The sequence below is a fragment of the Gambusia affinis genome, linkage group LG15 (genome assembly GCF_019740435.1).
Source record: "Gambusia affinis linkage group LG15, SWU_Gaff_1.0, whole genome shotgun sequence".
In the NCBI taxonomy this organism is placed as follows: domain Eukaryota; kingdom Metazoa; phylum Chordata; class Actinopteri; order Cyprinodontiformes; family Poeciliidae; genus Gambusia; species Gambusia affinis.
The window spans coordinates 4,425,602-4,452,068 of NC_057882.1; the positions used below are offsets into that span (position 1 = coordinate 4,425,602).

The following is a 26,467-nucleotide window of genomic DNA, read 5'->3' on the forward strand; positions in this document are numbered from 1 at the left end:
CCAGGTGATGATTAAATTCTCCATGTTTTCTACTGGGTCAGTACTTAACATCTGCCTCCTGTATTTATATCTGGTTCTCCTGCTCCGGACTCATCTGTCGAATAAACAGACAAAACCTTCTGACTTGGTTTGTAATGACAAGCTCTGGTTCGCTTTGTTTTTTCTGTATGGAAAAAAAACCAAACCACCAATAAAATTTACAGATGGACAAACTCAGCTGATTCAGACCAAAGTAAACAACCTACAGGTGTACAAAAGCTCTTAACTCCTGATTTTGGTGCCAGAGTCAGGAATATTTTACAAGTTTTTCTAGAATCTGGACTAAATATAATTATCTGCTGTTCAAAGCCGAAAATACTTCAATCAAACCTCAACTGAACAGTTAAAAACTGAATTGCCACAACAGTGTTTGATATTTTTAATTTACGAGTGTTATTTTAACTATTAATGTGAGCAACAATCATGAGAGACTGAAAAACCCAGACTTTTAAAAACTTTAATCTATTTCATTCCTTTTCATCTGTGAAAAGAAGTAAAATCCTAAACTTTTTCTAAATAGGAACTGAAACGTGCTTCTGTTGTTTCACAGTTAATGATCTCATCTCACACCAGAAGCACTCAGTTGTTGTTTTCTCACCAGTCTTATTTATAAGACTGTTTGCATTAATAATGAGGCGAATGCTGGGATCTATGGGAGATAAACTGTCTCTCTGCACATTGGTTGCCCACAGAAAGTCAGAATACGAGAAGATCCACCATTTACCGGAAGAGATGTTTTTGATGGTTCTATATCAATAAAAACTGAAAGCTCAGCTCTAATTTTAGGAAGCTAATATATTTATTGGTATTGATTGGGACAACAGATGAGCCCTCCTAAACCACCATCTGGTCAGCTGGGAAAACAACTCCCACTGGGCTGACCCCATGGCCTCTAACCATCTGCACAGGACCTTACCCTTTAAATAGCAGGCCTACAGGAAGTACCGCCCCCACATCCAGCCCCAGGTGTTCACCCACCTCAGTATGAATAGATGGTCATTCCTGCTGGGAATACAAAGTATTGCACCAGGAAGCTACGTCTGGGTCACGAGAGAATCTTAATAAATTACAAACATTAAAATGTATTTCTGTGCAAAGATTAACATCCTAAACAATTTACTAAGCAAAAAAATATATATATATTTAAAGGTGACCTACTATGCTTCCTTGAACAGGTTAGGATACGTCTATGGGCTACCCAAAATATGTTCATCACATTTTTAAAAAAAATCAAAATCATTCTTAGATAATGCGATTACAGTCTGGGACTCTTTAGGACACTTTAAACCCAAGTAACCTGCTACTGGCCATGCCCCCCAACTTAATGTTGACACTCACACGTGACAATGGCTGCAAACAAATGTGCAATATATGACCAACATCTTTGAAAAGCAGAAGTGGAGCCTCCTGCACCACAAACGCAGTAAGAGGTTTCTGGATGGTAAGTCAACAACAAAATACTTGTCTTTTCCAGCAGCCATTGGACAACTGTAAAATCAGCTGACCAAAACTGCTGGAACTTAGCTTGGGTTGCTAGGTAACAAGGCTGGGCTTGATTTGGGTTGCTAGGTAACGTTGCACTGTGGCTTTACAAATTGGAGGTTTTCGAAATAGCTCATTTTTGGACACCAAAAAAACTTATGTCAAAACATGGCTGGGTAGTTTTTTGTTTTTGTTTTTTTTATAGGTAGTTTTGTAGAAGCAGCAGAGACTCAAATAGAAGTACAAACTAATTGATTTATTGTTTGACAGGCCTATGTCTAGAGCAATGTTGATGCTTGACATCTAACTTCAAAATACTCAACTGGCCAAGTTGAGGACAGACAACTTGCTAAGGAGGTGGACCTCTGTAGCAAGTTGTCTGACTGCGCTCTGTTTGTCTGTCCTGCTTCCCAGGAGCTGCTGGAGAAGTTCATGGAGGGAAATGTGAGTCTGGATGAGTTCCTTGATTCGTTCCAGAGCTCCAGGAAGATCTACCACATCCGCCGGGCTCAAACAGAGAAGATCCAGGAGGCCGTTCAAGCCAGGAAGCAACCAAATAAAAGCAAGAGACCCCAGGAGAGTCGGGTCCCGGAGGCGAAGAAGGACTCCGAACCGCAGCAGGAGCCTCAGCGGCCCAACGGCTTTGTGGCACAGGGGCCTCTCCGAGTGTTCCAGGTCCGATACGGCTTGACACCGGCCATCCTTGTCCCCCATTACCCTGTTTCCCCCCCTGCCTCGGCGCCAAGCCATCAAAACCCTGCCTCTGAATCCCCAGTGGGCCAGACCCACATCTTGAGCCCCAGCAGCCCGATCCCAGGACACGGCCAGCCTGTTGGCCTCCGGGTCATAGGCCAGCTGCCGGGCGGCTGGCCCGCTAACGGGCGGCCGGTCCGGGTGCAGCAGCTCTACAGACCCAACCCGCAGCAGCCCGAGCCTCCGTACCGATAAGCTCCAGCAGGGGGCAGTATAGAGACAGTTAGAGAGGTCTTCCAACCCATGGAGCCAAGCGGCGGCTGTCACAGTCACCCATTCAGGCAGGCAGGCAGGACCGAGGTCCGACGTTTCTGTTGTCCTCCATGGCAGGAAAGCATGAGCAGAAAGGTAGAGAGGCGGCAGACAGGAGAACTGGGGATGGGCTGGGAAACGGCTCAGGTTCAACTCTGGTGAGCTAATCTCCTCCAAAACATCCACTAATCTGCTTTTATTACTTCATAAAACCAAAACAGGAACAGCTGCAGTGTGCTGGTTTCAACCTTCCCGGGTCCCTCAACATTTTCTGCATTGTTGATGCAAAAACATTTTCTTTTTTCTTAGGGAATTTGTATTCTCTTTAATATAGTTTTTAAAACAAATGGAGCAATCTGCAGCCCTTAGCCATTTTTGTGCCATTCTGAATGTGTTCTTTGGTTATACCAGCTCCTGGGCCAGACTTTAAAAAATTCAGTCTTCAAATTAAACAAAATTGGTGTGAAATCATGGAAGCCCAACAAAATTATAACAACACAAACAAAAACTTCTGCTGCACAAACGTATCATAGTTGATTGACACCATATTTCAAATTATTTTGAAAAATGTGGACCAGCTAGTTGATCGTTGAACTCGGAAGATATTTCTGTCTTTAAAATGATAGTGGCACAAACTTAAATTTGACACCACTTTCGTTTAATTTTTCTTTTGGTCTTTGCCACATTGTTAAAAACCCCCCCGATGTGACAATGTGGTTTCAGAAAAGTTTTCATCCAGATGAATCTGCACAAATCATTGTTTTAAACATGCCAAACCTATAGGGGGCAGTGTAGTGCGCAGCTAAATCCTGTGAGCCAATCGGATTTCTTCAAAAGAACCATAACTTCCTGTTAGAAACTAAACATGGTGTCTGGAGGTTCGATTGTCTCTACAGATGTATAGGCTCAACTACTTTTAAATATCGTATTGGAGTATCGGATTATTAAAACATAAAATGAAGCAGATTAGGAATCGTGTCAAAGCAAGCACGTGGATTAATTGGCACTTTATTTGTCGCAGATTGCGATGTGCAGGACCCGTTTCCCAAACTGAGTTTTCTCAAATTTGATCGGAGTTTTAATAAATAAACGGAGTTTTTGTGTGGATGAAAGGGCAAAGTTGATAAAGATTTTGAGTCTATGGACACAAGATTTTCTATTTGCATATTTTAATCATTAAACTGGAATTTTGGTGATTAAAAAATCTGAAAATTTGTGAATATTATGTAGTTAAAGACTGCAGTTTATAGTGGCACTAAACAAAATGGTGAGGAACAAAAATGAAGGGACCTGAAAGGGTTGACCCATAAAAACGCAACCAAGAGAAGCTTTTTGTATTTTTCTGCCTTTAGATAAGAGAGACAACACTGCTGCTATCGAAGCCCATCCCCATGGAGAACAACATGTTTTTAATGGTTAATTCAAATTATTTTCTAATGTATTTTGTATTTTACAACAATGAATATGAAAGCACAGAGCCAGATGTTGGAAGAAGAGGAAAAAGGATCTTATTGTTAGTTCATACAGCTTGAAACAAAGAGAAGCTCATCCAGCTGAACGATGACGTCAGTAAAGTGGTGTTGGACATAAAGTCCTGTTGTTTTCCGTTTAAAACAGAGACCTTCATGCTTGGAGTCTTTCCCAGGATTGGGAACGCTGCAGGAAGTTGGAAGGAATGCGGCTGCAGACTCGTCTCTTTCAGCCTTTCTGCTGCGACTTCATTAGCGCGGCTCGTCGGTGGGCGGCTTATTTATTCATGTAAATCCTGTTTTTTACGTCCGACTTCAAAGCTCCTTGTTTACCGTATGAGGAGCCGCTTACTCCTTTCCAGGGAAGCCACCGTTTTTATTCTGAGCCGCAAAGTGCGAATGTCGCCTCTTCCCCGCCGCCTGTCCTGCAGAAATTTACAAAATAAAGCAGATTGGCTCTGTTCTTAAACATAGGTTTGTTCATCGCTCATCGGTATCTCATAAGTGCATGCTTACAACAGCTTGTTCCAGTACAGGAAAATGCCTTCAAAAAGCCAGCGCCCAGTTGCATAATAAACAGAGAAGATTTAATTTGACTTTAATTTAACTTGTTGGTAATTCAGTCGCCACAGTTAGCGACTTTTCTGACAAAAAAAATACTGAATTGTCAGGTCTGGCTTTTTCAGTTCAACTTCAAAAATATTTTGTTGATCCCAAATGGAAATGAAATGTTGTAACTCATTCATTTGAAGACTTATTGTAGATGGTGAGGGCTGTTGTAGAAAGATGTCTTGCAGCCGTCTGTGTTACAGTGAGTTTGAAGAAGCCTCTGACTGAAGACACTGTTTTCTCAACAAAGTCTCATGAAGAGAAGGGTGAGGGCTGTCCATCATTTTCTTCGTTTTATGAAGAAATGTTCATTGAGATGTTAGAATTTGAAAATGTGATTTTTTTTTTTTTCAAAATTATGCAAACATCTACATTTTTTAACTTACACATTTTAAAGATCATTGATCAAACAGAAAACTGTCATCGGTGCATCCCTAGATTTCATGAAAATTATGCATTCTTAGAGCTGAAGTTGGAGCTAAAAGTCGGCCCCCGATTGTCTTTATAGGTTAACCTAAAAAATATATTAAAAGTTGATTTACCTTTTAATTTCAAACTAAATGCTGATGACTTCTACCCAGAATGATGAAGATCCTCCTGCTAGTTTCTATTGAACTAAAAAGTGATAACTCTCTCATGCTTCCCTCGCTCCTCGGCTCATTTTGACTGAGAACCCGAGTGGCTTTTCTATTTTCGGCTTGTCTCTGTTTTGTTTGCTTTGTTGACAACAAATTGGTTTGTTTTGAGGAAAACAAACACAATAGAGTTCAAAAACAGCCTACGGAAAATCTGACAGGACAAGGAAACAGACTGGGAGGTGAAGAACATTCAGCCTTTATGTTATCTGTTACAGATTTAGTGTTGTTGTTTGTATTATTTGGTAAATTGAAATGCAAACGATGGCTAAAACTAGAACCCCGTTTGTCATGAGAAAAGCTGCAGGAAAAGAGTTTGAAGGAAAGCTGGACACATGCAAAAATATTTATCCAGATTAAAGCTTTCTTGGGTTGTTAATGGACAATAATCTTTTTTTTTTTTTCTTTTTTTTTTTTTGTTAAAATTACCCCTCGTATCTTTTTTAAAAATTTCCATAAAAAGTCACCATTTAATAACTTTATTTACAAAAATATTTTATCTGTAGCATTATCTAATTATTTTTAACAATTATATAGGTATAATTTTTTTGTTAAAAATTATACCTATAATTTTTAACAATTATACCTATATAATATGTATATAACAATAATATAATTGTTATATTATATTAACAATTATAATAATATGTATATTGCTAAATATACATATTATTACAAGTCATAGGTTATCTACTTTAGGAAATGTATTTTTAAAGAACCACCTTTTTTTTCTTTGTTTAGGATTTAAAATACAGATAAAATTTTGCAGAAAGAGGATATAGTTTTTTCCCCCTACTGGATTTAAAAGGGGTAAAAAAAAAAAAAAAAAAAAAACTGAACAGATTCCAACATAATGACAAGAAAATCCAAAAGCATATTACTGGTAATTTTAGTGTCACTTTTTGTGGAAATTAAATGTAAATATTTTAGAAAAAAGTGTTAAAAACCTCCATTTGTGATCTATATTTAAAACACTAGCTGCTCATTTTTATGTCTTATCCAAAGTTCATTAAGGAGACACAGTTTTCAGGAACCTGATTTAGGGTTATTAATCTTCAATGGTCCTAAACCCAAAACAAAATGATCTATACTGCAAAAACACAAAGTCTTACAAAGTATTTGGGTCTGGTTTGTAGCGCAAATACCTTAATACAGTGGAAATTCGACTAAAGTAACTTTTATGCAATGTTTTAGTCAATGGTTCATTAATATTGATTGAAAAAAGTGTTAGTTCCACTGGCAGAAGTGAAATGATCTGCCAGGGACTATTTACTTAAAAAGAAAGCTCTATATCTTTCTAAAAAGTTACTTGCAATTGTGTTTGTTTTATTTCGAGAGTATTGAGATATTTGTACTGGAAACTAGACTAAAATACTTGGTGTACTTCTTGTCACGTTGGGCTTTGATGCGACTGGGCTCTGGCTTCACACATGGTGCGCCCACTCAGGTTCTTACAGGGAAACAAAAACGGCTTCATAAGTTGTAGTTGTGGTGGCGATGAACTCAAGTCAGACTAAAAAAAAAATCAGTGAAACCAAATCACCATCGACTTTCTACTGTCGCTGTGAGATTTTACTAAAAAAGTTCAGTCTTGTTGTTTCTCAGTCCTGGTTTCTGTTTTTCTTGGTGTGTCGTAGTGACGCGTGAAACTGGTGGTTCATGTCAGGCTGGACGTGTGTGAAAACTCAAATATCGATGTGAAGTGCTTGTTTTTGTTTTGTTTTTGTTTTGTTGTCCAGTCTGTTCCTAAAAAGTGTTTTCTAAAGAGAGCTCGTCCTAGCAGCCTTTTCCTTGTTAACAAACCAAGAGCTAGACGTTGGCCAGCTTTAAACGCCACGCAGGAATCTGACGCGAAGCCGCTGCAGGCGCTCGTCAAAGCTGATCAGCGGTGCAGCGTGTAAGGCTGAGCTAATAATATCCCAGTTAGCTGATGCTTGTCGCTACGTTGGCGTGTGCGACACATTTAAAACACGATGAAGCTCGTCGTCGGCTGTTTGATGTGATCATGGGAGCAGCAGCAGATAAATAACTCGGTTTTATCTGCCAGCAGAAAACATAATTATCCTTAAAATGCTGTGGTTGAGTGACTGCTACTTTCCAACCCAAAACCATGAGGCTAAATGAGCTAATTTGATATTTTCCAGTACTAAAACCAAAATGTGGAGACGCAAACTGCATCCAGAAAGTGAAGCAGTTAGTTGGAGAGAGCTGGATGGACTCTGGCTGCAAATACACAAAATAAATGAATAAATAAATCTCAATATCTAAATTTGAATGAAGGTTAGTTGTGAATTAAAATTAAAATCTTTATTTTTAATTAAAACTTAAGGTGTTATTTCACTTACAAGTAATAAAAACGGTATTTAATATTCAAATTTACTTCAGACCAATAAAAAAATACATTTTTAAAACAGAAATGTAGCCTTAATGAAAAGGTTAGTCTCTTTTCAAAATGTACTTTTAATCTCACAAACAAGACTCACCGGGACATATTTATTAATTTACTGAATGTCCTACTTTAGCGTATTTGGTCCATTCATTTTCTTTTTAATGAAGTTTGAAAGGTAAAAAAAATAAAAAATAAGGTGCTTCCCTCTTTTCACTGAGGGATTTAGAAATAAAAAATAATTCTGGTAATGCTAAATTAAAACAAGAACGTTTAATGTGATGTCAGATTAAAGTGAGGAAAAATAGTTTTGTTTGTTTTTCTTCACTGAATGATTAAAGAACTAAATATGTGGATTTTTCAAAAACCTCCTAATTGTTGAGTCACATTGCGCCGTTACCTAGCAACCCAAGTTGAGCTCCAGCTTGCTTGGTCAGCTGGTTTGACCTCTATATGCGCTGGAACAGACAAGGGCTCTGTAGTTGACTTGCCAACCAGAAACCATTTGCTGCTTTCTTGTTGATTGTGCAGCAGGTTCCACTTCTGCTTTTCAAAAATGTACAGTTGTGTAATTGAGCCTCTGTTTGTAGCCATTTTCACGTGAGTGCGCAAATGTTGAGTTTTGCGGCCAGCAGCACATTATTTGGATTTAAAGTGACAAACAGCTTATTCTGAAAGGAGGCAGGACTGAGCAGACTGAAATCTCCTTCTCTAAGAATGTTTTGTTGCAAAAGAGTAATGATATTCAGGCCATACAACTATCCTTACCTGTTCAAGGAAGCATAATAGGTCACCTTTAAGAGTTTTGCACTATGCCATTCAGAACCAGTTTCTCACTGCTGCACATGTCCAGATTTATAGCGGTAATAAATGTCGAGCAGGAGCAATAAAATCTTCACTTGTCTGCCTGTGGGCAGGTGTGTAGCTAAAAGGTTGCTGTTTTACATCAGTGGTCCTGATGGGAGGGTAAATTATGACCACTCTGAGATCTCTCCATCTGTCGGTGAGGAGACTCTCACTCATTAAAAGCTAAGAGAGACAACTAGAAACCAGGCCGCCCACTGAAATATTTATACCCAGCACATTAGGCCATACTGTACTGAGACGTAAACATGATGCCCATCGCTACTGGCAGCTGAAGCGTTTGGTCTGAACACACAAATGTTTCCAAACGTGTGGGTGGACGCGGAAAAGTAAAGTTCCCGTCATTCAGACATTAAAATTTTGACGTTAAAAAAAAGCAAAAATGTTTTTTACGTCCGAATTTAGCTCGGGAACCCTCCAGGACGGAGCAGCTGCTTTGCTCACTTTGGGGACTTTATCTGGTTCTCTTTAAAAGTATTTTTAGCAACGTGGCTCAGAGGATGGATCAGTCTGTTGATCCATCGTGTCAGTCCAAACTGAAATATTCAGGTCGGTGGATTGGGAAGTGATCCTTTGTTCTTCCCCTGAAATTTAGCCTGACATTTCTCTCTCTCACCTCCATGAAGTCGCCTCAGGATTGAATATTTCCGTTCGATGGATGGTTATTTTAAACTTGAACTCTTCATGTTTGGATAGAATATTTGTTTTCAATTTGAAGTGGGCGGTACTCACTCCAAAAAACTAGCACGAACTCCAACTGGATATGATCAATATAACGTCATGAATCGCCTGAATAGAGAAACTCTTGACAATGGTATCAGGTCCCAGTGTCACTATTACCCAAATATTGAGTATCCACTTGAATAATAAATAGTAATTAAAATATTGCTAAATATAATTTCACATGCCTTTGTAAACGACTAAGGCATCTGTTAATTCCTGTTACCCAGACATGAAATTGGCTCTTACAATTAATGAAAATATGACATTTAAAATTAGGATACTACATCAGACCAATAAAAAAAAAAAAGAAATAAAGACTTAATGAAAATGACCACATGCAGATAAGGAAATTAAACTACATTTATGCTCAGGCAGAGTTTAAAATCAATAGGGTATCTTTATTCTTACTGGGTACTGAAGTTATTGAATCAGTGTCTAATTACACATCAGGAATCGATTATGAATGAAAGTAGCTGCACAGATTAATTAACAGTTAAATGGTTAATTGAAATGCAGGAGGGCTGTGCGGTGGTTAGCATTAATTGGTCAAAGCGAACACTGGTTACTTTCTCACTTCCTGTCTCTTTGCAGACATGTAAATAAACCCATTCTATCACTTTCCCACAAAATGTCTTGATTTGTATGCCGGTCACTGCCTTTTGAACTGCATTATCAGTGCCAAAACCACAGGATATCTTATTAACACTTATTTCTGAGGGTTTTGTTCCAGATAAAAAGAAAAATTGAAGAAAAGGCTCTGAAACTCCCATTTCCTTCCTGACCCACATTGAATGGTTCTGCTGGTTAAAAGGAGGCTGCTGGGAAAGTTCTTCTGCATGCTGAGCTTTACATAAGCTATCTGCTAAGTACAGTCAGGCTGGTTTATTGTTGAAGAAGACGCTCAGTGGGGGAACATCTCTTGTTGCTACAGTTCTGCTAACATTTCAACATTCAAGTGACCTTACGCAACATGTTTACATGTGAAATATTCATCATTTGCTTCCTATGTGGATCCAGGAGATGTGAATAAAAGCATTTGGAACTGGAGATGAATTTGTTCTTTTGTTTTCAGTTGTGTTACGACTGGAGAGTTTTACTTTTCTAGGAGAAAGAGGTCACATCAAATTAAAAACAAGACACAACTACAGTGCCTATAAAAAGTATTTAACCGTTTTGATGTTTTACCCTACTTATACAAATCGATCATGATCAGAATTTGGGTTTAGGCAAAAAAAAAAAAAAATTTTTATCTCAAAGTTTATTGTAGTATTTATTTTATTGATTAATCAAATTTGTTTATAAATATTTTATTTTTGGAGAATCGGGATTTATTTTCACCAATGCTCCTTGTTCTTCCACAGTTCACCTACCATCGTGTTTTTACAAGCATGTTTTGCAGCTTCTACTTAAACTTTTAATTCAGATAAGACAACAGATAAGAATGATCAAAATAAAAGTATGTTTTTATCATATTTTATTCATTTCATTTGCAAATTATTTTTAAGAAAGAAAAAGAAGAAAAAAACATTCAAATCAAATTGAATTTGGTCATGGTGTGAGGAGAAAAAATCTTAGAATTCATTTTCAAGCCACATTACCTGGCAATTTGGCTTAAAAAAGGAATATATATACAGTTCATGTTCCTATAACTATCCTATGCCCTGCAGCAATGGTACCACTGAGCCCCAGGTGGTTCCCTAAGATTTTCTGGACCCCCCCTATGGATTACAATAAAATCCCCCAAAAAGTGGAAAAGTTCAACTGGGCACACATATTGTTAAACCAGACATAAACCTATACACATAATTTGTTTTCAAACTCCACTGATGTTTATTTCAGTGTTTCCCAACCCTGGTCTCACTGCCCTGCATGTTTTAAGTATTTCCTTGCTTCAGTCCAGCTGATGTCAATTGATGACTGATTAACAGGCTTTTGTTGAACTGCAATCAGTTGAATCAGGCACATTAAAGCAGGGAAACCTCTAAACATGTAGGACAGTGTGCCTTGAGGACCAGGGTTGGGAAACACTTCAGGTTGCAACAAAACACACTACAAACCACATGGAGTTATATATATATATATATATATATATATATATATATATATATATATATATATATATATATATATGTACTCTTATTATAAATCTGAGCCAAGAAGATTTATGTATCAAACAAGTATCCCTTCGTGTTACTCTGTACCTGTGAAGTAGCTCCAGTGACCCCTGTCTTAAAGGCTAAGAAGCTAATAACTTTTACTCTATTCGTCATGCTGCTACCTTTTTTTAATATGCAGTTTTTTTCTGTTTTCACATATAAAGTTAAGAGCACCTCTTAAATAATATTTTAGTCTATTGACACATAAATCAATCAAATCACCATAAAAATGGTAAAATTACCATTTACCAACAGTAACTGTGGATGGGGAAGCGCTAGCTGAGTTGGAAGTACGCCCTTTCTTCTTTTTAAATCCACCTTTGTTGGTTTCATCAGCTTCAAACTTACCAATCCGCCTCTACTGTTCATTGTTATGCAGATGAGGCCCAGTTAACTTGTCTCCCGCTAATCCAGATGGGATCAAAGCTGCAGCAGAAGCCTCGCTGACAGAAGATGGTCTTAAAAGAACAACTGGGCCCCGTCTCTGAGAGAACAACGTGTTTTTGGTTCGCCCGGTCTGCATGATGAGGAGGAGGATGAATTTATCCAGGTGATGTTAGTTTCTACCTGCTGCGATTCCTGAAATTGTGCGACAGTGTAAGCTTCAAGAATTTAATGGCTGTAGCTCTGAGCATATAAGCTTATGAAAGAGAGACTGCTGGCAGAACTGGGACAGATTTGAAAGAAAAAAAAAATTGTTGAAGTAATTGTGTGAAACACATCATCACACTGTAGCAAAGAAGTGGACTCATGCTCTCTAGTGGTCGGGGCAGCTGGGGCAGCTGACTTAAAAAAAAAAAAAAAATCAATTTGGTCAAGAGAAGAGAAATGTTTAAAAAGCAAACATGTACGAGGATTAATACAACTAATTAATACAATCTTATTTCTAAAGAGTCATAAATCTTAACATAATATCTTGTGAAGAAATTGCAAAAAAATTACTATTTTCTAAAAAAAATCTTATTGGATAACAATGTTTTTCTTTTAAATAGTGAAACAAAAACACCACAAAACTGTTTAAATTAATGTATTTTTTAAAAATAAGAATAACTTTAGTTTTCATTAGATATTAGTGGAAAATTTCTTTCATTTATAATTTTTTTTCCTACAAGATAGCTCATGCCAAACATAATACCATTCAATTGTCATATTTTGATATATTCTGTCTAAATTTCAGCAGAAGATAATAGGCAGGACCTGGAAGTGCTTAAACTTGACAGGTTTACGACAGGTGTGTTGACATGTGATAAGAAGTTGGATGCTTTCTGGAAATACACACGTTTTGGTCAGAGAAGACAATTGTTCAGAGGAGTCAAGCTAAGGCTTTTAAACTTAAGAACCATTTGTCAAGCATACAATACTGTAGATTGCCGTTTTGCTGGAATGGTACAAAGTGGGTGGAATTACAGAAAGGAGGAAAACCTTCACGTTCTTGAACTTCATCTCATAAAAAACGATGTTCCAACTGGACAGGAGGGGCAACTTGTAATCTGAAAGTTGCCGGGTTGATTCCATCTTCCTCTTGCTATGTTACTGAGCAAGGCACCAAATCCCAAATTCAATTCGAATTGAAAAATACTTTATTGATCGGAATGGAAAATGAAATGTTGCTGTAGGTCATATTAATTCACATCCTTCAAAGAGTGAAGCTTGAGCTTGTAGAAAGAGTTTTTAATGAGTGTATTCTGTTATCCAACATTCTTTAATAAATTTGAAACTTGTTCTTACTACAAATGAAAATAAATGTATGTATTTTTCCAGATCCATAAAGCCACAAAACAAAATGAAATAGAGCTAGTGTACACATATTAGTATCTTGACATTTTGATCCATGACTCCCTCACTTTCAAACTCCATGTGGAAAATCTCATTTAAAAGCTCATATTAAAGTTGGGTTTTTATTTTCAAAATAACTTGTTTTCATACAAGAAAAGTACTAAAAAAGCAACTTGTTTCTGTCTATATTGGAGTATAGAGCTATCTTGTACACAGTTGTCTAAGGATGCGTAACTGTGTGTCTTCTCGAGGTTCATTTCAAACTGCAAAATGTCAACACACCACTGTGATTTCTATTCACGGCCTGGACTGGCTGCCCAAACAAATTTCTACTGGTTAACTTTTATTTACAAGACATTACCATGACTTCTGCCAGCCTGTATCTGCACTGCAGTTACACTGAGAAATGTTCCCTCAAACAGGGTTTCTAACTTTGTAGTTATGGGTGATCACTATGGCAATAATGAGCAGTAAGACAAATTACAGTGAAAAAATGTTTTATTCCAGCTGAGGATCTTACATTCCCTGAGATATTACAACCTTGTGCATCTAGAATGGCCATAACAAAATTATGACATTTATAGCTACCTTTGCCGTTTCCTCGTCATCTTGAGATACAGGACGTGCCAACATGACTGAAACACCACAGGGTTAGTGTTTGAAGCGAGTTTGTTCTCTGCTACATTCTCTATAACAGACTTTAGAGCCCACGGTTTCTCATTAGAACAGGATAAGACTCTAATCTTCTCAAAAAATGCCCACTGTGCCATTCACTCTTTTATTTCTTTGATGTTCACCGTATCAAAACCTTGATGTGTCTTTCGCCATTTATCCCCATAAAAACTCCAGGTGAGGTCTCATTGTGATGAGCCGTCTAATTCCAGTCTGGTGCCAGTTTTCACCGTTCTCTTTCACAGCCAAACCTTTCTGTAGTCTGTAGTGCTTGAAATACTTGAAACAGAGTAAAAGTGAAGGTTTGTTTCATAAAAGTCGACCTACATACTTATTCCTTGACTTTATTTGATGGCATATTATGGCTATTGCAGATAGAAAAAGGAAGGGTAGATTTCTGCCAAAAAAAAACCTCAGAAATATACTAGAAAAAATAAGAACATTTCTGAGTTTGAAAAGTCAAATATTTGCTAGAGAATAGATGGAAATTTTGAGATTGTCAGATATTTTCTAGAAAAATGTTTGAATTTGAAAAGGCAAAAATTTTTAAACTTTTGAGGCTCCAAAAATGTCCAAATTCAAATTTTTGGACACATGTCCATTTTTCTTTTGGAAAATTTTTGAGATTAATTCCAAAATTTCTGAGTCTTTTGGTGGAAATTTTCTTTTCCTTTTATTTCTATCTTCAGTGGCCCTTATAGCTTTTACCTTTCCCCTAGAAAGGGTATGTTTCACATTTTTGTGACATCCACCGGGTCAGGAATGTCAATCACCTGGAAGCCTGGGTTGTCAATGCCCAGCTTCAGATGGTTGATGTGGTTCTCCTTGTTGGGCGTCCTCTGGTCTACGTCCGTTTCAAAGCAGTGGACGCAGTGCGGCGTGGTAACTCTGACACTTTTGGAAAAATTTGAGAAATCCACTCGATACTTTCCTGTTTTAGTGCGGGAGATGATAGGTAGGAAGCTGTAGCCCCACTGGATCTCCTGTGGGACGTACGAGGTTCGTACCTGGCATGATGAGCTGGTAGACTCCGCCGTCCCGTCTAAAAACACTACCAACTCAAAGTCCTGTAGGTCGAGAGTGTCAGCGGACAGCTCGTAGAATGGACTTGATCTGTTAATGACGTGGTAGAGTGTCAGCGGACAAACAAAGAATAAGTTATCCTTGCCAGCATCAACCATGAAGTCAACATCCACCTGATCCAGGATGATGGTCTCTCCATCTGGAGTGGTGGTCGTCCTCAGCAGCTTCCCATAAATCTGGCTTCCAATCAGTAAGGTCTTTCTAAGGTTGGCCACTCTAATGAGGAGACACAGACTTCCTTTCTTCAGACAGATGACCGCTGTGTTGCTGAAGGTGACAGTCTTTGCCCTTTTCTTGGGTAAGGAGATCTTGGCCAGGATGATGCCACACATAAAGCAGTTGATGAAGACGCCAACTAGAGATTGGATGATAATCAGAGCCACCGTGCCAGCACAGTGCCCAGTCAGCGCCCTGCCACCATAACCAATGGTGGTTTGTGTCTCTAGAGAATACAGGAACGCCGTTGTGAGGCCGTTAACATTGTCTATACAACGGACGTGCTCCGCTGTTTGGTTCTGCGCCGTCAGGTCCCCGTTGCTCTTTGCGATCCAGTACCACAACAGGCTGAACATGAACCAGCTGCCAGTGAAGGCAGCCACAAACAGGACGAGGACGAAGCGCCAGCGGATTTCCATGAAGGTGGTCCAGAAGTCCACCACGAAGGCGAAGTGGTTACTGTACTCAATGTTGCCAAACTCGATGTTGCAGTGTCCGTCTTTGGTGACCAAACGACTTTTTCGGGTTCGGTGTCCAGGCGGCTGGATGTGACCAGGAAGCAGCTGGAACATCCTGGAGCTGCAGCAACAAATGCAGGATTAGCAATCAAACAATATCTATGCAATATCAAAACAAATCTTGTAATATCAGACGTAGAAAGAAAAATTACTTGTATTCACTCCACATCAATTAGAGATTCTATCAATTTTATATTTATAGCACATTTCATTAACAAGGCAGTTCAAAGTGTTTTACATCATTTAGACAAAAACATCATAAATTCATCCTAGTGTCAAAAATTGGGTAAAACATTAGCAGACATTACTTTTTGTAAAGTGTCATCGTTAAAATCATCATTAAAATTACTATATATCTGAATTGTTTCATACTTGTGGATAAAGTAGTAAAGCCAGACCTCTGCAAATGAATATAAAACATTTTTTTTATCATTGTAAGAGTGCATCAGGGTAATTGTGTTACATATACATTCAGTTATTGAACAGAACAGGGGCTTGGTACTACTTCAAATCAAATGATCCAGTTAAAGACTCAAGATCATGCATGAACTTGGCATGCTATAAAAAAATGTATGTATATATTTATTATCTGAAGAGTTGCTTTATAATTTTCTATGACATGTAATATCATTATGGTTTTGTCATAATTGTCAAACTGGAAACATTTCTGGTTATATATTGTTTTATTTCCTGTTACTAAAAAACTTCTATTGTTCTTCTTAATGAAGCATGCACATACCATGAATGTTAAGTACACCTGTTTATTCTACAAAACTTCTGTCATTACTAAAAGATAATTTACCAATTAGCAGGTCAACAAACCTTGTCTTGCATTATTGGTCCTGCAGCAGCAGTTGGCTGTGAGTTTCAGTAAAGTTTGGACGTACCTGCTCAGTGAGACTTTGGGCCCGGCGTTGTCCTTGGATCTGCGCTAGAGCTTTGGACTCCCTTCCTTTTAGCTGGTGGCCATGGAGGCGTTGGAAAGATTTTAATCCACAGTGAAATTTCCTAATCCCAGCCACATGCCACCATGTACGGCGGCCTTATACAGCTGCAGGACTCCCGGTGGGCGACTCCCTTCATGGTTTTGACACTGTAAATGCCTGGCCAGGACTGGGAGGGACGAATATTCTGGAAAACAGCCGACTGAATGCCTTCAGTGGGCTTTTCTTTGTTGGGCCAGTTGGTACGTCACTTGAGGCGACCGAAGTTGGCCGGCCCAAGCACTCACGCTGTTTTTGTTTTCAGTTCTTGAGAACATTTGGGATTTACAGGAGGCCACACAAAAGATCCCTCCAGTTGCATTTCATTCGGCCCCCTCCCCCAGTTTGAACCTGCAAGGTTGCCCCACATTTACATCAAAATGAAGAGCTGCAGAGACACAGAGACCCTCACTATGCCTGTGCTGCATGCTGCAGTTCTTACATCTGAGAACCATGTTTCCATCTTCTGTTCTTCAGGGAAATGTCTTAGATCTGTAAAACATACGTCCAGTGGTGCAAATAAAGCAACAGGAGATGTTTCAACTAGTTACCATTTCAAAATAATTTTTTTTTACTAAACAGAAGGGAAATCAGTTCAGCAGGTGCATATTATGCACAAGAAATGTTTTTTTGTTTTGCCACATTAATGCAAATGGGGTACTATTTGGCTGTGTTTTGTGTTGTTTTTTTTTTTTTTTTTTTTTTTTTTTTTTGAAGAATGCACATTTTAAGTAACCAGACTGCTGCATCCTAAAAGCACAAAGTTGCATTATCACAGATCCTTCCTCTCTGCAGCCCTTATACTCTACAACCATCACCGCTGCCAACAATCTTAACCATGTTTACATCCCTGCTGTTATTTGGACATCCTTTCTTATTTAAAATAAAGTAATAAAATTATCAGAATAAAGCCAAAAAAATTTGAGAATAAAATCATAATATTATAAGAATAAAGCCTGAACAAAATCGTCATTTTGTCTTTATACTCGTGAAACTACAACTTCATTTTTATACGACTTTATTCTCATAATACTATGACTTTATTCTTGTAATATTGTGTTTATTTTTGATACTGTGACTTTATTCTCGCAATTATTTTCTTATTTTCTTAGCATGGCCCTAATACTCTGTTTTTGGTGCCAACAGTCTATCAAGAGGAAGGAAACTTTTTACATTTTCCTTGTTAAACATCTTCATTCGCAGTGGGCATTTATTTATTTTTAACCTTTATACATGATTTATTCAACACCCATACAGCAGGTTCAACACCTGGCTGGCCTTCACCATCTGAAACTTTTCTTTGTTCCAACCTGTTGGCGGGCCTGTTTTCGTACCTCAGAGATACAGGAGTGTGTTTGTGTGGTTTTAACAGCGTGCCTCACTCTTTTGCTGGTGAAATGCATTGTGACACAGGAAGCTAAGTCGGGGAGGAAGCACAGCCTGATGGCTTTTGTGGCAAGTCACAGCAAAAAACCACAATCAGGGCAAATGCACACAATCTTTCAGTGACTTTGGATTTAACTCAAATAAAAGGACAATTATTATTTCTAATTCTAATTCTGCACTGCACTTTTTAATTATAGAAGTTATTTCACTCTTGGTCGCATTTTTTGGGTGCGGGTGTTTGTTACCTTCCTGACAGCTGGAGGGCAGAAAGTAGTTTTCCTCTTCTGTCTGATGTAGCAGATGAGTCTGTATCTCCTTTCAGACAGTAACAAGAAGAACAGATGATACCCAGGGTGGGTGCGGCCCTTAAAAATACCTTCTTTTGTAGTCGGTGAGTGTAAATGTCTTTGAGGGTAGGTATTGGTGTTGGTGTTGGTAATCCCTCACCACCTGCTGCAGGTCAGGAGGCTCTCTTTTCTAGATGAAAGTTGATGAGCAGGTGGTAAAAGAAGAGAGCTAGCTTTAGCTTCCTGAGGAGATGAAGCCTCTGTTTGGCCTCTTGAAGTGTCGGTCAAAATGTTGGGCAAAGAAACTTAAAGGTTCTCACTCCCTCTACCTACCAACGTTTCTTAAAGACTACAATAATATCGCTGGTTTCTTTATACGCTTGGTTTTGTCTCATGCACATTATTCTTCCAGTTGTCTCACTGTTTAAAGCAATAATTTTTTTTGTGTAAATTCTCTCGTCCTTTTCTTCTAACTACAATGGCTGTAATACTGTCGTAGTTTTGACTGCACTGCAACCTGTCTCTGTGTTGACTGTGTTACGTTGAGTTGTCTAATAAACTCACGGGATTTTAGCAAGTATCAAAAAATATGTAGGTTTTTTTTCAGTACCTTCTATTTCATCAGGAGAAAAATAAACTTATCAACATTAAAAATATAATTTACAAACATGTCCTGGGCTTGGCAGCAGTAGAAGAAGATAAAAATAAGATCTTTTCAACTTTTGGACATCAAGATACAACATTTGAACATTAAAACAAATCACAGAGACGTTTCTGTCTCCTTGGTCTTCAAGAGTCTTAAAATTAGGACGAACGCTGAAGTGATTAAATGGCTAAATAGCGCCATCTGGTGCACAGTTTCTGAAAAGCACTGTAGGTCAAAAGTGCAAAACATTTATAAGGTAAATCCTCAATATTAATAAAGTAACATTTTCTTTTTCTAACTGTCCTGTAATTAACTTCAACATCTTTACATACGAACCATCACCATTTCTTTGAGCATTAATTATACTTTGGCATAATTTAAAGAAAACTGACTCTTGAATATTTATCTGAGTAGGACGATGGACTTCTACAGTTTGGAAACGTCCTTACAACTCTTCCCAGAGTGACGGGAGGCAGCAGTTGTATTGCTGAAGTCGTTGTTGCTGATTTTCCTTCTAGGTGTTATGGTGCAGCCCCTTTCTGCTGCTTTCACTTTAGAAAATTTTAGCAAGAAAAAAAGTTACTTTTTTGACATAGAAGTTTTTAAATGACAATATTTGCTGTTCCTTTTACACAAGATTGTATAGGTTTTGGTGCAACTGGCACTTTTGCACATGCCTGCAATGTTTGTTGGTTTGTCAATTGTGATTCATATGCACTGAAAAATAAAGAAAAAGGCATATAAATGTCAAAAAAACATGTGTTCCCTATATTTCCAAAGCTGCAGCGTCTTTCTTACAGGATACTGAATAAAATAAATAAGAATTTGAGCCCTTTCTACACGATGTTCCTCTCCAGCATGGGCTCCTGCATCAGAATGCGTTTGAAGCTCAATCCGCTCAGGTCCAGTGTTTTGAACTCTCCGTCCAGGATGAGCTCCGCCACGGCGCGGCCCACCGCCGGCGAATGCTGCAGGCCGTGGCCGCTGAAGCCGGTGGCTAAGTACATGTTGTTGATCACAGGGTGAATCCCGATGATGCCGTTCTGGTCGAACGTGTTGTAGTCGTAGAAACCGGCCCAGGCGCTGGTCACCTGGCAGGAATAAAGGGCAACAAGTCAGACCATGAGATGCTGTTTTTAATGTTAAAAAGTCCAGAAAAACTGCTTTTATTTCAGGTTTTGGTCTTGTGATTGATAGACTTAAGGGATTTCACGCAATTTTAAAGGTGCTTCCTTGTGCAGGTTAGGATAGGTCTATGGGCTAATCAAAACATGCTCATTACATCTTTTGCAAAAAATCATTCTTAAATAATGAGATGTTAGTCTGCTCCATTCTGGCTATTTTCATCTCCTTGGAGAATAAGCTGTTTCAGGCCCATGTAACTTTAAATCCAAGTAAGCTGCTGCTGGCCACGCCCCTGGAATCAATGTTTACACTCACATGTGAAAATGGCTGCAAACAGATACACAGTTATACAACTGTGCATCTTAGAGAAGCCTTAGTAGAACCTCATGCACAACCAACAAGAATGCAGCAAGTGGTTTCTGAAGGGTAAGTCAACAACTGAACAGTTGTCTTTTCCAGAAGCCATTGTAGAGCACATAGAGCGGTAAAACCAGCCGACCAAACGGGCTAGAGCTCAGCTTGGGTTGCTAGGTAACACAACTTAAAATAAATTCAAAGGGTCTACTTGGCTTAATGTGGCCTTGGGTTCTGATTGTCTCATAGTTGAAACTTACAGTAGATGTAATGACTAGAAAGTAAAAAAAAAATTAAAAATCATTTTATGTTATTTAGGTGTATATTGATATTGATGTTGATATTGATATATTGACTCTAGGAGAAACTATCAAACTCCGGCAAAAATGTGTTTTGTGTAAAGTTTTCATCACGGTTAGTAAAACTGAAATTAAAGCCATAGGAAATTTTTTAAATGTGACAAAACAAATGATGTGCTTTTCATGATTTAAGATCAAAAATACATTTAAAACATGCAAAACTAAAAAAAATAAAAAATATGGGACCTAAAATTGAGCCTTGAGGTACCTTCAGTTTCTCAAAAGCTGGAACTCGATTGGCCAAGTTGGGCCAAACCTTGTCTTCAAAAAACTGATGGTCCACCTCCAGATTACTGGTGTCCGGCTCCTCCGCCTGAGAGGGAAACAATGAGGTAACCTCTCAGTTACAATTCAGACAAAAAGATGCTGCTCAGAGATGAAACCGACCTCCTCGGGCGACACTCCACAGATGTAGTTTCCTCCCAAACCTTCCCTTCGGAAATAAACCCCGGAATGGTCGATTAGGAAGGGACAGTCGAGGCCTGGGCCATCAGGACAGTGAACCACATACACATACCTGGAAAACAACAAAAACAGCTTTCCTCTTTACATTCTAAAACATAACTAAATACTCCTTTAGAAACAAAAAGAAAAAGCGGCTGAGGTTGGAGACCGACCTCTTCCGAGGTTCCACAGGGACTAAAAATCCAGAGAGGGAGTCTTTGGCGCCGAAGCCGCTTCCCACCATCTCTGCCAGTTTCCCAGAAAACGCTCCGGCTGCGTTCACAACGAGGGCACAGTCCACCGGCTGGTACTCCAGGCTGTTCGGCATCTGCACCTGCGAGACGCAAAACCGACTGATGTAGTGACCTGCACTGTTGTGTTTGTTAACCTTAACAGCAGCAAGAGGTCAGGGGAAACCGCACAGCAGGTCACATTACAAAACACAGAGTCTTACCAGGTTTTGTGGTCTAGTTTCTAGTGCAAATACAAATAAGACAAAACTAACTTACAAGAACTTTTCACCAAGATATAGAAACTTATTTTAATTCAACAATTCCTTAATATGAATGAAAAGAACCAGTTCCTCTGGCAGGTTATTTCACTTATAAAAAAATAATTTTTTTTTCCCATATTGTGAATAAAATAATCTGCTAGTCGAACTGGTACTTTTTCATCACTATTAAGGAATTATTAACTTAATACAAGCTCCTATATCTTGCTAAAAAGTTACTTGCAAGTTAGTGGTCCGTTTCAAAATGTACTAAGATTTTGAACTTGGTAAGATTTTGTACTTTTTTGTACTCTATGTTTGTTCAGCACAGCTGGGATCACTTTGACAGAGAAATGAGGCCCTGACGAAGAGTTTACATGAATTACTGCCTCCATGCGGCGTGGCACGGAGATCATGCTGTGGTTCTGCAGAGGTGTTCAGGAAGTCCAGGTTGCTTTCAGAGCATCAGAGCATTCACTTTGGACTTCAAGCAACGTGAAGTCTCAACTTCTCTCTAGGATTCTTATTTCCAATTCAAATTTAAGGCTTGTGGATGGTTTTCTATTACACTTTTTTCTTCCACCTGACTTTTCTTTAAGCATGTTCTCACACCCTTGAATCATTGACCCTCAGTGTCATCTGCAAACATTACACTCAGTGAGTCTTTTGAACCAGATTACATAGAACGTCTTACTGTTTCCTATCAATCCCTCTCAGGAAGTTCTGGATGTTCCACTTACTTTGACAGATTTTATTGTCCTCCTTTCCATTTGTTCCCCATTTTTTGTCATCATAACTTGTTTTATGTGTTTAAAATCTGTGGATGAGAATAAGATTAATAGATTAACAGACAAAACTCCTCCACTCTCCCCCCCAAAAAATAATATTTTTTACATATTACATGTGACATGTTCTCATTTCAGGTTTCAGGTTGCTATGTTTGTATTAATCGAAAGGAATACACCAGCTTGTTGTCACGTTAATACTACAGGGTATAATGGGAGGACAAAAGGAGGCCTTTACACAAACCAACCTAAACTGTGACCAACATCTGAAGGTATGACCCACCTGCGACTTCCCCGAAGCACTGAATGGCCCCCATGGACATGGCCTTCCTCCTGAAGGCGTTGAGGAGAGTCCAGGGGTCGAACCAGCCCTCGTTCTCCAGCCCTGCACAGCACCAAACCCCCAGAGTGAAGTTAAACCAGCTGCAGAACCAAGTTCAATACGGGTTCATCAACAGCCAAAGAATCAAAATTAGCCTGTTTCCAGTTAGCAATCCAAAAACTTGCAATTATCCCAAACTAATAAATAATTTTGGGTGACATTAAAAAATAATAAGAATAAAAAACGGCATCAGCGAGGTTTGTCTTGGTCAAAGATTTCAGAGCAGCTCACAAGATCTGTCAGTCTTTTTTGTGGTCGTCCTCTTTTCCTCCCTAGCAGCGCCGTATTCGACATCTGTCCAATTCCTCATGGTCAAGTCTCAGTCTAGCTGTCATCGCTCTAAACTGCATATCGCTGCAAGTCTTGAAAGCTTCTTTTTTCTCTTGCAACTAGCCTTAAGTCATCATGTCTGTTAGGGTTAAGGTTGCTTTGGACACTTGGCACATGCACTCGTCCAGTTTTGGTGCTTTTGTACTACTCTCATTAGAGATCACAATATCATGATCCACAGCTTGTCCTCGTCTGCCAACTTTTCCAACATTCCACAGAGGAAAGGACTCTTAACCTTCTTGAGGTGAGACCTTGAGCAGGCAACTTCCATTTGGGTAGATTCTTGTTTGTTTTCCTTTCCAGTTTAGCTATAACTGATAAAGTTGTGTTTGTTTGATCGACCACAAATGCAAAACACCACGGCAAACTGAGGTTAATTAAATCATACTAACTAAACATTGTGTCATGAATTAGCTCAGGCTCTGGTGCTCTTTATTCATTTAGGGCCTGAATAATGCAGAGCATATTGCTACATTAGATGCAATAAATCATGTTCTGGTACCGTATGAAGCCAGTGCCACGCCCTCTGTGTTTATCCACGGAAATTTCTCCTTCACTTGTTGCGGAGAGAAGAGGGAAACTTTAGCTCCTGCACACCTGGAATCACACGATGAGATGATTAGCAAGGCAAACCGTCTGAAATCCAGAGCGCACCGCGCTGCCAGGCACCTCTGGGTGTTGTAGTTCTGCTCCATGATGTGAGCCACTTCCTCGCTGGCTAATAACAAGTATCCCGACTGGTTGAACTGCAGATCCACGGGATCTTCATTCACAACGCTGAGATGGTCCTGATGGGAAACAGAGGAGATGATTCGAAAGGATAACCAGCCGCTACTTTTATGTTGTAGCTCTCAGCTGCTACCACTCCCAAAATATTTCCACAAAGCTTCCTTCTGTAGCAAGCACTGGGTGATTGAAATGCTTATGAACTTTGACCTACGTTGATGTTCCTCATGAAGTCTGCAGAGTCCAGGGAGAGGTGGATGTTCTCCAGCAGGGAGAACTGCTGGCGGATTCCTCCCGCAGACAGAACCGTGGAGGCCTGGGAATACTGGACACAGTCAAGAGCGTTAAAAAGTGGTTTTATATACATTTGTTTTCTGTGTTAAAGTTGAACAACTGATTTCCCCCTACTTTTTAAGAGCTGGCGACCTCTTTGATTGTATCTTATCTTAAAGATGTTGTGAAATCCCCCCAACCCCAAAACGGAGTCCTTACTGTTGGGTCCCTCTCTACAACGAGGACTCGCATATCTTTGGAGAACTTCTCTTTCTGCTTCAGCCAGTAGGCGATGGACCAGCCCATCACGCCGCCGCCAACGATCACGATGTCCGCCCTCTCAGGAGGGAGGTTGGGGTTGATCTCGAAGGGCATCCAGTTGCTGCCCGGCAGACCGTCTGCCGCCTTCTTCTTCGCCGCTGCCAACTGGGCTCCCAGGTCTAAACAAAAAGTGGGAAATGTCACAGCGACCTGCAAAACCCAGTTCCACAGGTTCCAAAGAGTCTGACTTTATGTTGATGCTTTTGATCCATAGATGTTTCTGAAGATCTTTCAGTGTTTTTCACAAATGTTCTATCTTGTCACCGACCAGTGTTTCTTTGGTTTGTTTGAACGACTCTTTTGGGTAAAAAAAAAAAAAAAAAACGGCAAAAATCTCCTAAACTCTACAAGTAGCAGGAAATGCAAATATACAAAGAAGTTAATCTTTGCTTTATTTTCCCCTTTTATTCTTATGTAAACCATTATTTGGAAACAGAGCTTTTGCTGTCAGCTTGTCTAGTTTTGTCAACCTTGAATATTGATCAAAAACATATTAAAAAGACTGCAAATCGGAGACTGATAAATCAATAAATTAATTGATTTTTGTTTTTTGTTTTTTTAATCAGTAACTTTGCATGGAGCTTGTGAGGGATTTACCCCCTCCCTAACAGGTGTTGTTTTTTTGTGCTTCCTATATTCTTGCTTTATTTAATATTTTTGTTTTAATCATCCTCTCTTCTCTTTGAGGTCATGTGTTGCCATGGAAGCGCCCATGAGCAATGCTGACAAGGACCTGGTGTTTCCAATCAACCTCACTGGGAAGGTCCATTGTTTGGGAAGGAGAGGAGATGTTTTTTGGGGGGTTTTGTTTGGGCCCAGCTTGGTTTGTAATTCTGTAAATATTTGTCTAGGAATATTGTTTAGCACAAATGTTTTCTTTCTTCTACCTGGAAATGTAATTATTGTCTCCGCCCCTTAATTAGTCCTGGCCATGCTTTAAAAGCCAGGTGGTTTTAATCAGTGGAGGACGCTCCCTCCTTTTTGTTTGGAATGCCTGTCAGGCTGTGAACTGTAGAGCAAAGTCCAAAGAACTGCATAAAGCAAAGATTTACAGCTCTATAATTGCTGGACTCGGTCTTATTTTCCATCACAAACCAACAGAGCTTTAAAGGATAATAGGAAAAACAATTTTTAATGTATTTATTGTGCCTATACCATATATGCCGAATAATTGGCGAGATTTAAAATATTCAGAAAAAGTCTACTTGTGATACGAACTCTGCGAGGAGCTTTATTTGTCGAGTTTATTTAAAATATGACTATATGTTAAATGGGATCTAGCTCACTCCTGTTCCAGATCCTTCAGGGTTCCCACCTTTAAGGAAGTCGTTCCGTAAGGCTCCACCGGTGCTCAGCTTCTGGCAGAAAGTCAGACCTCCACATCGGCCTGGCTGCCATTGTGTCCCCGCAGTGCAGTTGAGCGATCCACGGGAGAAGGATCCACGAAGAGTCCATACGCTTCTGTGCAGCCGTCTCAACGCACACATCCTGGCTGTGAGCTCAGTTAGTTATTCATCCCCAACGCTAGTAAGGCGGAGACCGATGTGAAGGCAGGCGAAAGATCATATTTAATCTAAAACGACTGAAAATGTGCAAAGTCTATAATCTGACAGCGAGGTCAAGAGAAAGTTAAGCTAAATGAACCGAAACATCCACATCCGCTTTCACATGTCTGTTCTTCAAAAATAAAAGTAAAGACGTAAGATTTAGAGAAGCGGGACAGACACGTTAAATTCTACCAAACTAATTTACATTACTATAAAAGAAATTAGACACTGTACGCTGTTAATTGCAAGTATTTATTAAAACTATCTGTGGCATTTATTTTATATCTTCTGTGTTTTGTTCATAGTTACTTGGTTACTTTCCCAAAAATTTTATGATTTTGCTTAATGTATAAAATTATATGAACCATGGCCACAACTATAAATAAATATATATTG

The 26,467-nt window shown here is 39.1% G+C and overlaps 3 protein-coding genes across 4 annotated transcripts in view; 1 reads left to right on the forward strand and 2 right to left on the reverse strand.

The window, feature by feature from the left end:
• vps37d (VPS37D subunit of ESCRT-I) overlaps nucleotides 1–10,259 on the forward strand; it is a 45,454-nt gene extending 35,195 nt beyond the window's left edge. Inside the window, exon 4 of the mRNA XM_044140836.1 lies at nucleotides 1,936–10,259. Coding sequence (XP_043996771.1) covers nucleotides 1,936–2,469 — 534 coding nt within the window. The 3' untranslated portion in view covers nucleotides 2,470–10,259. The remainder of the gene's footprint in view (nucleotides 1–1,935) is intronic.
• A 3,366-nt stretch (nucleotides 10,260–13,625) lies between these two features.
• Nucleotides 13,626–16,750, reverse strand: LOC122844859 (ATP-sensitive inward rectifier potassium channel 1-like). 2 transcript variants are annotated; one of them, XM_044140680.1, is made up of 3 exons: nucleotides 16,521–16,750; nucleotides 14,525–15,694; nucleotides 13,660–14,095 (listed from the first exon to the last, which is right to left on the reverse strand). In XM_044140680.1, exon 2 carries the CDS (start codon nucleotides 15,685–15,687, stop codon nucleotides 14,548–14,550), a length of 1,140 nt encoding a protein of 379 aa, XP_043996615.1. In that variant the 5' UTR covers nucleotides 15,688–15,694; nucleotides 16,521–16,750; the 3' UTR covers nucleotides 13,660–14,095; nucleotides 14,525–14,547. The 2 variants fall into 2 exon arrangements, with proteins under 2 accessions (XP_043996614.1, XP_043996615.1); XM_044140679.1 differs by having other exon boundaries at nucleotides 13,626–15,694.
• A 2,251-nt stretch (nucleotides 16,751–19,001) lies between these two features.
• Nucleotides 19,002–26,164, reverse strand: foxred1 (FAD-dependent oxidoreductase domain containing 1). Its single transcript, XM_044140830.1, has 11 exons — nucleotides 25,840–26,164; nucleotides 24,423–24,643; nucleotides 24,145–24,255; nucleotides 23,874–23,992; nucleotides 23,707–23,801; nucleotides 22,776–22,877; nucleotides 22,448–22,524; nucleotides 21,391–21,551; nucleotides 21,161–21,290; nucleotides 20,982–21,086; nucleotides 19,002–20,026 (listed from the first exon to the last, which is right to left on the reverse strand). The coding sequence occupies exons 1-11, from the start codon at nucleotides 26,009–26,011 to the stop codon at nucleotides 19,772–19,774; spliced, it is 1,548 nt and encodes a 515-aa protein (XP_043996765.1). The 5' UTR covers nucleotides 26,012–26,164; the 3' UTR covers nucleotides 19,002–19,771.
• Nucleotides 26,165–26,467: the final 303 nt, after the last annotated feature.

What these genes read in the sequence shown, in the direction of transcription:
- LOC122844859 (XM_044140679.1), bottom strand. Translation starts at nt 15,687, where the DNA reads ATGTTCCAGCTGCTTCCTGGTCACATCCAGCCGCCTGGACACCGAACC.
- foxred1 (XM_044140830.1), bottom strand. Translation starts at nt 26,011, where the DNA reads ATGTGTGCGTTGAGACGGCTGCACAGAAGCGTATGGACTCTTCGTGGA. An exon ending in GTGCTTCGGGGAAGTCGCAG is followed by an intron (nt 22,525 to 22,775) that starts GTGGGTCATACC and finishes TCTCATCCACAG; the next exon opens with ATTTTAAACACATAAAACAA. An exon ending in GGACAATAAAATCTGTCAAA is followed by an intron (nt 21,552 to 22,447) that starts GTAAGTGGAACA and finishes TGCGTCTCGCAG; the next exon opens with GTGCAGATGCCGAACAGCCT.